The sequence below is a fragment of the Erythrolamprus reginae genome, chromosome 1 (assembly GCF_031021105.1).
Source record: "Erythrolamprus reginae isolate rEryReg1 chromosome 1, rEryReg1.hap1, whole genome shotgun sequence".
Taxonomy (NCBI): domain Eukaryota; kingdom Metazoa; phylum Chordata; class Lepidosauria; order Squamata; family Dipsadidae; genus Erythrolamprus; species Erythrolamprus reginae.
The window spans coordinates 284,058,260-284,072,517 of record NC_091950.1 but is presented as its reverse complement, the minus strand read 5'-3'; the positions used below and the strand labels follow the sequence as shown (position 1 = coordinate 284,072,517).

The 14,258-nt window shown below is 41.0% G+C and overlaps 1 protein-coding gene across 2 annotated transcripts in view; it reads right to left on the bottom strand.

The window, feature by feature from the left end:
• CYB5R4 (cytochrome b5 reductase 4) overlaps positions 1–14,258 on the bottom strand; it is a 41,552-nt gene that overhangs the window by 2,477 nt on the left and 24,817 nt on the right. For both annotated transcript variants that reach the window (XM_070733147.1, XM_070733148.1), the window contains 8 exons: positions 14,104–14,197; positions 13,080–13,112; positions 9,525–9,647; positions 8,194–8,334; positions 6,647–6,799; positions 6,237–6,387; positions 2,368–2,454; positions 115–279 (listed from right to left, as the gene is read on the bottom strand). In XM_070733147.1, the coding sequence (XP_070589248.1) occupies positions 115–279; positions 2,368–2,454; positions 6,237–6,387; positions 6,647–6,799; positions 8,194–8,334; positions 9,525–9,647; positions 13,080–13,112; positions 14,104–14,197 (947 nt within the window). The remainder of the gene's footprint in view (positions 1–114; positions 280–2,367; positions 2,455–6,236; positions 6,388–6,646; positions 6,800–8,193; positions 8,335–9,524; positions 9,648–13,079; positions 13,113–14,103; positions 14,198–14,258) is intronic.

Here is a 14,258-nt window from a genome sequence, read left to right as displayed (position 1 = left end):
ATGCTGAAACCATTTCACGTAAAGCATGAGAGTGAATGTTTCAAGTATTTAAAATAAGCAATGTACAAAATATGCAGTTGAAGAATATTTATATCCTGCTCCCATTTCACTTACTGCAATCCTTGTTCCATAAATGGCAATGGACCACAAATGCATGTAAATATTTTAGAATCCTGTTTACTCCTTTTCAAAAATTCAAAAAGTAGAGAGAGGGAGATTCTTCCTTGTTTGCCTGGCCATTCTTTGTTTGGCTCGGAGAGAACAAACTGAATGTCAAACCTGAGAAACAGTAATTAAAGACACCAATGTTTAAAATGCACATTTCAAATGCTTAGAAATTCGGATGCATTCCGTCATCCTCATGTAAATACCAATTCATGCAGAACAAAAAGGTAGTTCTCTGTTAGCAACTGCCTTGCACAGTGGCCATCAACAATTAAGATGGCGATGAAAAAGTACTACCAGTCCTATTTATTAATGATTTATTTATTTATTTATTATTTATTTATTTATATTATTTATTATTTATTATCTATCTATCTATCTATCTATCTACCTATCTACCTATCTATTTATTTGATTTGTATGCCACCCCTCTCTGGAGACTCGGGGCAGCTAACAGCAATAATAAGACAGCGTATAACAATAATCCAATACTAAAAACAATTAAAACCCATTATAATAAAAAACCAAACATACATAGAGACATACCATGCATAAAATTGTAAAGGCCTAGGGGGAAAGGGTATCTCAATTCTCCCATGCCTGGTGGCAGAGGTGGGTTTTAAGTAGCTTACGAAAGGCAAGGAGGGTGGGGGCAATTCTAATCTCTGGGGGGAGCTGGTTCCAGAGGGCCGGGGCCGCCACAGAGAAGGCTCTTCCCCTGGGTCCCACCAAGCGGCATTGTTTAGTTGACAGGACCCGGAGAAGACCCACTCTGTGGGACCTAACTGGTCGCTGGGATTCGTGCAGCAGAAGGCGGTCCCTGAGATAATCTGGTCCTTCACAGGTCCGTAAAACCAAAGAAATGCTGAAGTAAGATCATAAGCACTTAGAGCAACTTTGTAAGTAAGGACTGTCTGTATTTCCAGTGAGAAAATGAGTCAGCATACTTATCCTGGATACTTCTGCTTTATACTCTGGCACAATAATGCAACAAGTTGGATCCAGAGTTGACCTTCCATCGGCCCGAGGGGCTGAGATCACTACCTAAAGGCAAATAGTTTTTCTCCTCACATTGTTACATTGTTCTAGAAGAGTCTATAATCTGAAGTAGATTTTAGGGACATCAAAAGGACCAATGAACAGGAGGAAATTACATCCTATTCTCCTCCTTGTTCCAAAGTTGCTTTTTCAAGAGGAAAAGAAGCTTCTTGAGTGAGAAGCGAAACGTCTTTAAAGAAAAACAAGGAAGTCCAGCTGCCTCTTGAAAAAGCACTTTTGGGATTTCTGGATGATTGAGAATCTCCATAGAAATGTATTCTCTTCCTTGAGCCAATCAGAGTGAATGACAGGTCACTAAGGGTCTGGATGCCCCTTGAAAAGTTGATTATTAAAATAATGTGCTAGGACAACTGTTTATATGAAGTACTAAATCATTTTCAAATATTCTAGCTGTCTATTTTTAGACGTGGAAATAATTAAATTTGCTCTCAAGTAGGAGGTTCTACTTTTACGTTTTATATAGACATTCAGTTCTTAAGAGCATAAAAGTATAACTTGTTACTTTTGCATACATGAGAGGGTGTCATCCGGTCTTATTGGCCTTACCCTTATCCAACATTGCCAATTCACTTATTTAGATCAGAATATATATAAACAATCCCAGAACACCATAGCTATTAGCTTACGTGTTGTATTGTATCAATGCTTATATATGTATCAGCATATATATAATACAGCTTGTGGCGAGATGGGCAGCAAACAAATTTAATAAATGAATAAAAATATTGTATTGTTAGAAATATCAAAAGGGCATAAAATGTGGTCACAAAGTTCAGGAATAATTAAAAAATAATATTTACTATTGTGTTTCCATTATTTTAGAGGCCAGGGCATGGAAAAATAAAGTTTGATGGTAGAACAAAATACCAAGAGAGACAGAACCTTCCATTCACTGTGTGGATGGCCATTTAACATGGATTCTTTAATTGGATTTGTGATTGGGGCAGGAGCTCAGATTTGGCAGCCTGACTGGTCCCCTTCCAACTCCACAGATTCTTCCCCAAAAGAAGCCCCTGGTTAAATGTCAGGCTTACATTTGTAAGCTCAACATTCTTACATCGTGAACAGCAGACAGGGCTTCAATGTATCAGGATTAAAAAATAAACTCATTGAATACATCAGTTTTTGGAAATTATTAATTACCTCGTGTCCTCAAGGGCTAATTGCTCCAGCTGACTTTTCCAAAGTATATCATCTTCCGTTTTGTTGAAGAACATCATTTTTACTGCCCTTAAGAGGATATTTTAATATTTAATGTTCAGCTTTTAAAAACAAATAGTATTCTTTGAAAAACATAACCCTGAACACCTCAGTAAGAATTCCCAGAATGCCTTTAGCTAATCCACTTATTCAACTCTAGTAGCAGGTCTCTGAAACACAAAAAATAGTACAGTGTGATGGTTCCAGCTTTCTGTTTGCCCTTTCTTAGCTCACAGCGCTTCTGCCCACTTGAACAATACAGCATCCCGTATACAATGATCCCTCGATTTTCATGGGTTCAAACTTCGCGAAACGGCTGTACCACGGTTTTAAAAAAAATTAATTAAAAAATACTCCACGGCTTTTTTTCTATACCACGGTTTTTCCCACCCGATGACGTCATACATCATCACCAAGAGTCACTTCTCTCTCTTTCTCTCTTTCCTGTCATTCTCTGCTTCAATCATTTTCTCATTTTTTTTTCCTCCCCTTTTTTCTATCATTTCTCTCTCTCTCTACCTTCCACTCTCCCCCCTCTTGCTCTCTCTCTCTCTCTCACTCTCTCTCTTTCTATCTCGCTCTGTCTGTTGCTCTCTCTCTGTGAGAACGCCTGCCCTCTCCTGCAGCCCCCTCGCTGACAGCTGGGACAAAAGCGCTCTCAGCTAAGGGACTGCGAGAGGGGCGGGGCAGGCATTCTCAAAGCGCTCAGAGCGGCGAGCGGCCAAATGAGGAGGACGAGAAGCCGTAGCCACCAGCGCTGCTGCAGGAGGACCCGTGCCCTAAGAAAGCCGGTGAGAGGGGCGGATCGGGCGGGCAGGGGGTAGCGGCGAGGGGGACGGAGGTGGCCAACATTCAAAACAATCTTTGCCGGCCTCCGCACTTTCGTCGCTCCCCGCCCCCAACTTCAAGTCCGGCTCCTTGCGCAGCCTTGGAAAAGGGTGCGCGGGGGTAGTTTTTGGCTGTCCATAGCCAAAAATGGTGTTTTTACTTCCGCATCTCTACTTTGCAGAAATTCGACTTTCGCGGGCAGTCTGGGATCGCAACCCCCGCGAAAATCGAGGGATCACTGTAAATGGTACTTTGGGAGAACATCTTACTGAGGAAAAGGATGTCCCATCTATCCACTGGGACAATCTTCCCCACCTCTCTTTGTTCTCTTTCTTCAAGGGAGGACAAATTAATCCTTCCCAGCTGTTTTCTCATTTCATGGGGTTTGCAACTATATATTCTAGCCTTTTAAAAATAGAAGTAGGCATCACTTTTTCATTATTCCTCCAATATTATTAAATATGGGAAGTCTGTATTTAAGAAAGTGGAGACCAGGTTTAGTCCAGAGCTATAAGGAGTCAAGAAAGGCAATGAAATTAGATGAAAGTCATTTCATGTTTTTATTTCAGCAATTTGATTGCCTTAAAGAGAGGTATCCGGGCCAAGGGCTAACATGCTTTTATGATGTTTATGATGTGATTTTCAGCTATGCTAGGAAGGTTGCTATTCTAGCCAAAAAACATTAGAGATGGTATAGATACAAAAATAATTTCTCAAGACTACAATCACTGTGTCACTAATAGGGAGGGAGGGAGGGAGGGAGGGAGGGAGGGAGGGAGGGAGGGAGGAAGGAAGGAAGGAAGGAAGGAAGGAAGGAAGGAAGGAAGGAAGGAAGGAAGGAAGGGCATTTTCCCCAGATGCCCTCAAGGGGGCACTGCTGGATAAAATAGATTGTTATATGTATTAGATTACTTTTTATACACATAAAAAGTAGGTGAAAGCCAACATGATCAGCACAAGATTTATTAAAGGGAAATATTTACAGGCAATGCTCCCTGTGAAGACAACAAAAAGGTATGTTGACTTCTGCCAAGGACATCCATGCCAAGGGACTAGTTTGTCAAGTTTTATAACCATAAAATAAGTTGTGTGAGAAGTTGCCACTTTATTAGGAAAATGCCTTGCCTAGTCACTTTCCAGTGGCTCTGCATCTGGTATTACCCGTATGTGCATTCCTAGATACAGTCTTTGTTATACTGTGCCGCTCACTATTTATTGCATGCAGTGGTTAAACATGGTGCCAACTTGGTTCAGGCATACAAATAATAAAATAAAAACCGAATAGGTCGTAATCAGTTATGGGTTCCAGGTTACGCTATCCAGTGCGCTGTCCTGGAAGGGAAATCCGGGATGCGCACTCAGCTGTGTGAACCCGATGCATGCAAGGGCGCCCCCATGTGAGATTTGGCTTCTGTGCATGCACAGCAAGTGTATGTGGACACTCATGCGAGCAAGATTTGGGAAATTTTCATTATTTTTTTTTGCTCTTTTGCATGTGCATAAGCAAAAATATTGGCGAAAATCGCCAAAATTTCGCTTGCGTGAGCGTCCACACACAAGATTTCACTTGCTGCGCATGCACAGCTGAATCTCATGCTAGTGGGTGCACGCACTCCCGTCGGACACGCACACCCCCACGACAGCCTCGAAGGGCACACTGGCAACGCCGAAGAGGAGCAAATCGTCAGTGGTCGTAATGAAGTTACACTTTGTACACTGTGTAAAGAATTTTGTCTTTACAAGGAATTTAAAAGATCTTGTTGATGGAATGAGGGAGGCATCTAATGCTGTTGGTAATGATATGTGCCAATGAGCTTGGGAAACAGGAGGAATATCTACAGATCAAACAACTGGCATGTAAAAGTATATTCTGGTAATCATTATTACGAAGTTGGTCACTCATCAGTTATATGAATAGTATATCGTATTTTTCGGAGTATAAGATGCACCTTAGTTTTGTGGGAGGAAAATAGGGGGAGAAATCTGCCTACCAGGTATTCATCTGGCTAACCTCCTTAGTCTGGTCAGCATCAGCACATTATTTTATTCCCTGGGTAAGGCTTTAAAAAACTTTCTTCTAAGGGAGCAGCAATGAAAAAAGACTGCAAGCCGGAAGAGCTGGGACAATCGTTAGCACCTCATTACTGCTGGGAAAAAAAGCTTCAACAAAGCTATATTCAGAGTATAAGATGCACCCAAATTTTCAGGCTCTTTGCGGGGGGGGGGGAGAAATGGGTGGTCCTATACTCCAAAAAATATGATACAGTGGTACCTCTACCTACAAACACCTCTACTGATGAACGTTTCTAGATAAGAACCGGGTGTTCAAGATTTTTTTTTTGCCTCTTCTAAAGAACCAAACCTGAGCCTCCAAAACTGTAACCGGAAAAGGCAGAGAGAAGTCTCCGTGGGGCCTCTCTAGGAATCTCCTGGGAGGAAACAGGGCCGGAAAAGGCGGGGAGAAGCCCCTGTGGGGCCTGTATAGGAATCTCCTGAGAGGAAACAGTGCCGGAAAAGGCAAGGAGAAGCCTCCATGGGGCCTCTCTAGGAATCTCCTGGGAGGAAACAGGGCCGGAAAAGGCATGGAGAAGCCTCTGCGGGACCTCTCTAGGAATCTCCTGGGAGGAAACAGTGCCGGAAAAGGCAGGGAGAAGCCTCCGTGGGGCCTCTCTAGAAATCTCCTGGGAGGAAACAAGGCCAGAAAAGGCGGGGAGAAGCCTCTCTAGGAATCTCCTGAGAGGAAACAGGGCCTCCACCCTCCCTGTGGTTTCCCCAATCACATGCATTATTTGCTTTTACATTGATTCCTATGGGAAAAATCACTTCTTCTTACAAACTTTTCTACTTAAGAACCTGGTCACAGAACGAATTAAGTTCGTAAGTAGAGGTACCACTGTACTTTATTTGAAGCAATAAAAAGAAAAGGCTTTGGATCCTCAAGTGAACAGGAAACTTTTATGGTAGGTCTTAGAACAGAAAGATACCTGAGGGTAGCACTATGACTCAAAGCATAATTGAGCAGTTTAACCATTGGTGTGAATCCTGTGCCTCCTGCCAATAAAAACAAATCTTCTACATCTTCCAGTTGTGATTTTTTTAAAATACCTTCATGATTACTCAAAGAAATATAGTCTCCTGTTAAAAAATGGAGAAATAAATGTTAGAGGATTCAAAAATCATAATTCTGTTCCCTATGAGAGATACAAGTTAGCATCATTGCAGATATTCTACAGAAAATAATGGAACAAATGAAATTGGGCAATTTGCAGTCTACACAATACTATTCTTTTAAAAAATGCATCATATATTTTGAAAATATTTTTTTTTTTTAAAAGAAAAAAAATAATAGATTTTTTGAAATGTTCTGAGACAGGAAGAAAAACATGTGTCTTACCTATTTGCAAAGTGTCAAGCACCGGTGTAAAAAGTCCCCCGGGATAAATTTTAATCATAAAAAATATTTGTGCCTTATCGTTGGAAGAGGGGATTTTGAATGGTGATACCAAGCAAGGTAATACTGGTGTGTAAGGCTTGACTATCTCTGTACCTAAAGAAAGACAGTGCAAAAAAATATTCCATAATAATAAGCATTATTATTAATATCAGCTTTAGAGAAAGAAGGTATAAATATTAAGAATGAACATTATTAATATCTAGGTTAATAATGAAAAACATGTATTAAATATGGCATTCATGAATAATGAAGGATCATGCTATAAACTATCTCTTAAATGTTATATTATTTTGTTTCATTTCAATATTTCTTCTATCACATTTACTGTCAACCTGCTTTGTACATCATTTGTCTCTACTCTTCCTAGCCCAGTGATGGTGACCTTTTTTTTTCTCTGGTGCCAAACATGTGAGCGTGTGTGTTTTCATGCATGCACAAGTGCCCACACTCATAATTCAATGCCTGGGGAGGGTGAAAACAGCATCCTCTGTCCCCCGGATGCCCTCTGGGGGAGACAAGCGGCCTTTTCCCAACTTCTGGTGGATCCAGTAGGCTTGTGTTTCACCCTCTCTAGGCTCCAGAGTCTTCCCTGTAGCTGGGGGACGTTAAAAATGTCTTCCCCCCATCCCCTCTGGAGGCTCTCTGGAAGCCAAAAACACCCTCCCAGAGCCTCTGTGCGAGCTAAAAATCAGCTGCCCGGCACACACATGCACACTGGAGCTGACCTAGGGCAATGGCTCGGGTGCCAGCAGATATGGCTCCATGTGTCACCTGTGCCATAGGTTCGCCATCGCTGTCCTAGCCAATCCATGTTACTACTTTTGGTCAAGGAGTGTCAGTAGTGCGGCCCCATAGGAGACCCATTTATGCCATGCCAAAGATCAACACCAAGTATTTGAAATATATTTACCGTATTTTTCAGACTATAAGATACACCAGTGAATAAGATTTCAAAGAGGTAAGTAAGTAAGAAAATGTTTTTTGTCCTTCCTGGCCCTCAGGATCACTCTCTGCACGCCCTGTTTTTGCGAAAAATGGGCCCATTTTTTGTGTGTGCAAAAATGAGACATGGGGGTGGGGCTTCTGGAGGCCAAAAATGGCTGTATTCAGTGTATGAGACACACCAACATTTTCACCCTCTTTTGGGGAGGGGGGGAAAGGTGCGTCTTATACCCCCCAAAATACTGTATATTAAATGTGTCAAAATCACTGGATTGCAGAAAATATCTTATAATACTGCATTATCATCAAATAGACGAGCAAATAAACGCTACTGTATGATGCAATGTATAAGATATATGTTTTTCCCTTAGAAAAAGAATGGATTACTTGTGCATTCCTTGAAAATCAGAATTAAGACCAAAAAATTATTATTTATTACATTTGTATTATTTATTAGATTTGTATACCGCTCCTCTCCGAAGACTCGGAGCGGTTCACAACAGCGAAAAACTTCTAAAAGCGAGGTAAGATTTTAACCCCATTACCTGTAATAGTTTGTTTGAGGTAAAGATGGTGTCCCACTGGCACTTGTAGATGGGTTCCTAGTGGTAATTCTACACAGAACAGTCTGGTATCATGGGTGACATTTGTCTTTGACAATAGCTTGCATTTCCTGTAATACAAACCTTAGAAACACAAAAACAGAATCTAAGTCACTGTAATGCTGTGCCTCAAACAAGTGTTGTATTCTGCTTATCAAAAGTTTTAATAATGCCAATATATTTAATTTCTTGAGATATAGATTCAAAGTACATTTCTAAGCCAAAAAGTGTGGTCTGCATATTCAAGTCTTACAGTGTAAAACAAATCAACCACAGACACGATGATGCAAAGATACATCATTACAAATTGATGCTATGTCGGTGTAGCAGATAGAAGCCACTTTTTATCCGAGTAGCGAACAAAATTGATTGCTGTTAGCCGCCCCGAGTTTTCGGAGAGGGGCGGCATATCAATCAATCAATCAATCAAATTCAATAAATCAATAAATCAATAAATCAATAAATAAAAGTGTCACAGTGAGACCCACAATAGTCTAATCCTAATTTACATTACTTTTTCATCCAGACTCTCCTGAAAATTTATTGGGAAATATGTGTATCAGGCTAATGATAATCAATCAATGCTTCAACAAAAGGGTGAACAGAAGATAGACAGCAATCCAAGCACAATCAGGGGACTATCACTATTCATTTTGTTTTAGAGGCACCTCCTTATATCTTCAGAGGTTAGAGCGTTCATCAATATTAAAGACACTCTCTATTCCCTAACTCTTATCATTCTGCTTCCAGCCAAAGCAAAATCACAAATTTGACAGACATCTTGCTTATTAATGGGATCTGCTATTATCTAAACTGCCTGCAGTTGCTCATACAGATGAAGTTCTGAGCTACACAGCATACACGGTTACGTACAAGTCCACCAAAAAGCATCTCCTAAAATTGGAATGTCCTTTGTAGGTATCAATTCAGATCACGCAGAGAGAGGCTAGGTCAAAACCAACTATGATCTTAATTGTAGCTAAGATTCAGTAATAGAATCTGAAAAGGCTGCCCAAAGCTTATTCTGTCCCATCCAATGCTAAACACACTTAAGGTGGGATTGTTTTATGTTTTTTCTCATGGACTCCTCTTTCTCAGGACTATGTAATCTTTTCTGCGTGTCCCACCTTAATGCCTTGCTCCACCTTTCCTGAAGGTCAGCTCTATATTTCTTCACTGATATATGGAATGGGAACAGGAATTTCTGTTAGACCCTAAAATTAAGAGGATGTGTGCAGAAATGAACTCTTGAGCAGAATGATAAAATGTATTACCTCTATCTGTACATTTGACGAAAGAATTATGTTTCTTTAGAGGCTGCCCAATTTTTTTCCAGGACAAATTTTCTTTCTTCTTCAAGACAAGTTCCATTTTCCCCACTTTTTCAGAAATCTGTACTAAAAATATACATAGTATTGTTCTATAGCAATACACCTACAACGTTTTGCACAGGTAATGGAATGTTTACACATTGCTATCTATCAGATGCTGTTGGAGGGCAATTTCATTCAGTTTCTTAAAGGGGTACATGTGGTAGGTAGCCCTCAACTCACAACCACAACTGACCACACTTCTGTTACTTAAGTGAAGTATTTGTTAAGTGAGTTTGGCCCATCTTGCCACAGTTGTTAAGTGGATCACTGCAGTTGTTAAGTTAGTAACAAGGTTGTTAAGTGAATCTGGATTTTCCCCATTGAATTTGCTTTTCAGAAGATCGTAAAAATGTGGTCATTTACATCAGTGTTTCCCAACCTTTTTTGAGCCGCGGCACATTATTCATATTTTCAAAATCCTGGGGAACACTGAACGGGGGGACGGGGGGGGGGGGGACGGGGGGGGGCCTAAAGAAAAGTTTGGACAAAAAAAAATCTCTTCCTCAATTTCACTCTATTTCTCCCTCCCTCTTTCTCTCTCTTCCTTCCTTCCCTTCTTTCTCTCTCTCCATCCCTCTTTCTTTCTTTCTTCCTCTCTTTTTTGCTCTCTTTCTCTCTCCCTCCTTCCTTCCCTCTATGTCTTTCTCTCTCCCTTGCTCTCTCTCTGCCTCTCTTGCTATCTCTCTTTCATTCTCTCTCTTTCGCTCTCTTTCTGTCTCTCTTGCTATGTCTCTCTCTCTCTCTCTCTCTCTGTGTCTCTTGCTATCTCTTTGTCTCTCTCTCTCTCTCTCTTGCTATCTCTTTCTCTCTCTCTTGCTATCTCTTTCTTTTTTTCTCTCTCTCTTGCTATGTCTCCCTATCTCTCTCTCTCTGTCTCCCTCCCTATTTCCTTTCTATCTCTCCCTCCCTCTTTCCTTTCTATCTCTCCCTCCCTCTTTCCTCCCTCCCTCTTTCCTTTCTATCTCTTTTCTTCCTATCTCTCCCTCCCTCTTTCCTTTCTATCTCTCCCTCCCTCTTTCCTTTCTATCTTTCTCTCCGTCCCTCAGCGGGGGCAAAGAAGAAGAAAGGCAGGTTGCAGAGGGCACCGAGGACAAGAGCGCTCGCTCGCTCCCTCGCCCTCTGACTTCCCTCCCTCGCTGCTGAAAGGACGAGCGCGGGCACGCTGCAAGAAGGGGTTTTTTTGCTTTTTTTTCCCCTTCCCCTGCCTCACGGGAGAGAGTGAGAGAGAGAAAGAGCAGCGCCCTGTCGTTTCCGAGCGCAGCCAGGGAAAGCGGCCTCGAGCCGAGTACGAACTGCGGGATGCGGCAAAGGACTCCTTGTCAACCAAAAAAGGGTGGGGGTGGCAAAGGCAAAGCCTGGGAGGCGGGGAAGGGAAGAGCAGGAGACCCCCAGACAGAACGGCTGAGGGGAAGGAAAGATGGAAGGAGGGAGGGATTGAGAAGCGAAGCCAGGGAGGGCTGAGAGAAAAGGGGAGCGGCGCGCGCGAGAGAGGGGCGGGGCGTGCATTCCCGAAACGAATGGAGAAAGCCCTCTCTCGCAGCGAAAGCACTCCCAGCCAGGGGGCTGCGAGAGAGGGCTGGGAGCGCTTTCGTCCCGAGGAGCTGAAGCTGCAGCCGCCGCCGCGAGAGAAGTCGCACCCCAAGGCAGGGGGCGGCGGCGGAGGAGAGGGGACAGATCGGGCGGGGAGCTTGGCGGCACACCTGCCTGTGTCTCGCGGCACACTAGTGTGCCACGGCACACCGGTTGGGAAACGCTGATTTACATGATCCCAGATACTTACAAAAGTCATAAATGCCAGTCAGTTGCCTGAACTTTGTTCACCTGGCCTTCGGGATGCTGTAACGGCCGTAAGTGTGAAAAATGGCCACAAGTTACTTTTTTCAGTGATGTTGTAATGCTGGATGGTCACTAAATGAATTGGGAGATGTGCGCACCTTTGAGTACATGTTGACTCCTGGTGATTACCCAGACCAGAGGAAGGCAAAGTTGGCTCTTCTATGACTTGTGGACTTCAACTCCCAGAATTCCTGAGCCAATCATGCTACCTCAGGAATTCTGGGAGTGGAAGTCCAGAAGTCATAGAAGAGCCAACTTTGCCTACCCCTGACCTAGACTAATCCTTGCAAGGTTTTTCAGAAATGTTTTTCCTTTGCCTCCTTTTTATAGCCTAGAGAAAATGACTGATTGAGGGTCATCCAGTTGGTTTAGCTTAGATTAGATTTTGTTACTGTTGGTCCTTGGTGCTCTCTGAGCTTTTCTTGCAGACTTTTCATTATCAAAGTAGGCAACATCGTCAATGCCTGATGATACTGTTATTCTTGTGTACAGTAGTCGCTCACCTATCGCTGGTGTTACGTTCCAGACCTGGCCGCGATAGGTGAAATCCGCGATAGGGAATTTATCGACTGATAGTACTTATTTAAGTATTTATATTGTAATTGTTTGGTAAGTTTTCATTGTTTTAAGTGTTTATAAACCCTCCCCACAAAGTATTTATTTTAGATACAATATTTAAATACAGTATTTACAATTTTAGATATTTATTTTGTTTGAAAAACCTGCCGATCGAGTTCGGCGGGCTGTTTAAATCTGCCGATCGGCTTCCTCAGAAACCCGCGATGACGTGAAGCCGCAGTAGGTGAAGCGCGGTATAGCGAGGGACTACTGTATTCTGGCACTATTTTTGTGATCTTTTAAACTAAAGGAAAAAGATTGGGAAAAAACACCTCTCATCTGATTCTAGAACTAGTTATGGAATGTGGAACTGTTGTACAATTATATCTACTCCAGTATATTTGTAAGAATAGTGAAATTTATTTATGCTTTAACATTTTGCAAATTCCTTATTTAGTTTTATTCTTTGAAAGTTTTCAATAAATCCTTTGTTCCGGCTTTCCTTCTATTTTTTTTTTTTTTTTGCTCTTTCTACTCTCTAATTAACAGAGAAACATAGAAGACTGGTGGCAGAAAAAGACCTCATGATCCATTTAGTCTGCCCTTGTATTTTGTTCCAAGGATCTACTACTCTTTCAGTGAAATAATATTTTCTCACGTTGCTTTTGATCTTTCCCCCAACTAACTTCAGATTGTGTCCCCTTGTTCTTGTGTTCACTTTCCTATTAAAAACACTTCCCTCCTGGACCTTATTTAACCCTTTAACATATTTAAATGTTTTGATCATGTCCCCCCTTTTCCTTCTGTCCTCCAAACTATACAGATTGAGTTCATTAAGTCTTTCCTGATACGTTTTATGCTTAAGACCTTCCACCATTCTAGTAGCCCGTCTTTGGACCCGTTCAATTTTGTCAATATCTTTTTGTAGGTGAGGTCTCCAGAACTGAACACAGTATTATTTTTAAAAAAATTGAGTATTCATATTACATCAGCTCCTAAGGTATGTTAATAAGATAAGGGGGGGATGACATGTTTGAACTACAAAGTAATGGACTTACTTACCTATTATATCTTCATAAACTTCGTAACTCAGTTCTGAAACAGATCCATATAATTTGGTTAAAGAAAGTCTTTAATTTACATAAGATTATTAGTTATAAAGTCTGTTAAGCACTAAGATAAAAAGAAAATGTGAAACTGCTTAAACATGGATCATGGTGTAAATTTAGTTTATGGAAGTCTGTACGATGAAAACTTACACAATGAGCTATTTGGCACAATTCCATTACTACATGAAAGAGCCTTAGATTTGTGGTCTTTTCCTCTCTTCCCACGGTATGTAATAGTTCCAAAACTGTTTTTGCATGTAAAACAGGCTTGCACTAACCTGGAAAAAACAAATTTGGAGCAACCACTCATGTGCAATAAAGAGCTTTGATAAAATATATGCAAACCAGAGGTTTTCATGTAGCATCAAATCACTGAACTTGAGCAATACGTGAGCATATCTGAAACTTTAATTTTCCTGGGAAAAGGAATGGATAACCCAGTAGTAAATCAGATATGCTGTATTCCTAATTAAATCCATGGTTTCTTTAAGATAGACTTGAAACCCTTGAACATAATATTCAGAGAATTTCTGCTTCTTATAGAAGACATTTCTGACCTACCGCAAACAATACATCTTAGTATTTTGATGCTTCCTAGATTTCTATTCATTAGATGTGCCTAATGCCTTTTCCATTTGATCCCAGTTACTGAAATTCAGTATTGAGAAATCTGAAATTTTGTAACAATCTCACTTTTCACTTGGTTTAGATGCTTTTTAAACATCTTGCTCAAAAGCAGGAACAAGTGCAAAGAAAAAAAGCTCCAAGAATAAACACTTTTTCTTCTATCACATGGTGTAGCGTATTTCACATGATTGGATCCACATGATATAAATGCAGCTTTCACCATATACAAAAGCTGACAAATGCACATAATATTGGCATCAGCCAAACGTGTATTATTATGTTAATGCAGTCTAATCCATGTATTTATTGATAAAGTGTGAACTAAATTAATACGTCAATCATGAGCTTACCAATATGTATAAGGTAGGAGAAATGTTTCACAATTATTTCTCCTCTTAATATACGTTCTTGAACATCTGCTATCACGGATTCAGAATTCATATCCTTTCAAAGGGATGGAAAATTGGGATAGGGTACAGACAGTTGTTACAACAATGTTGTATAT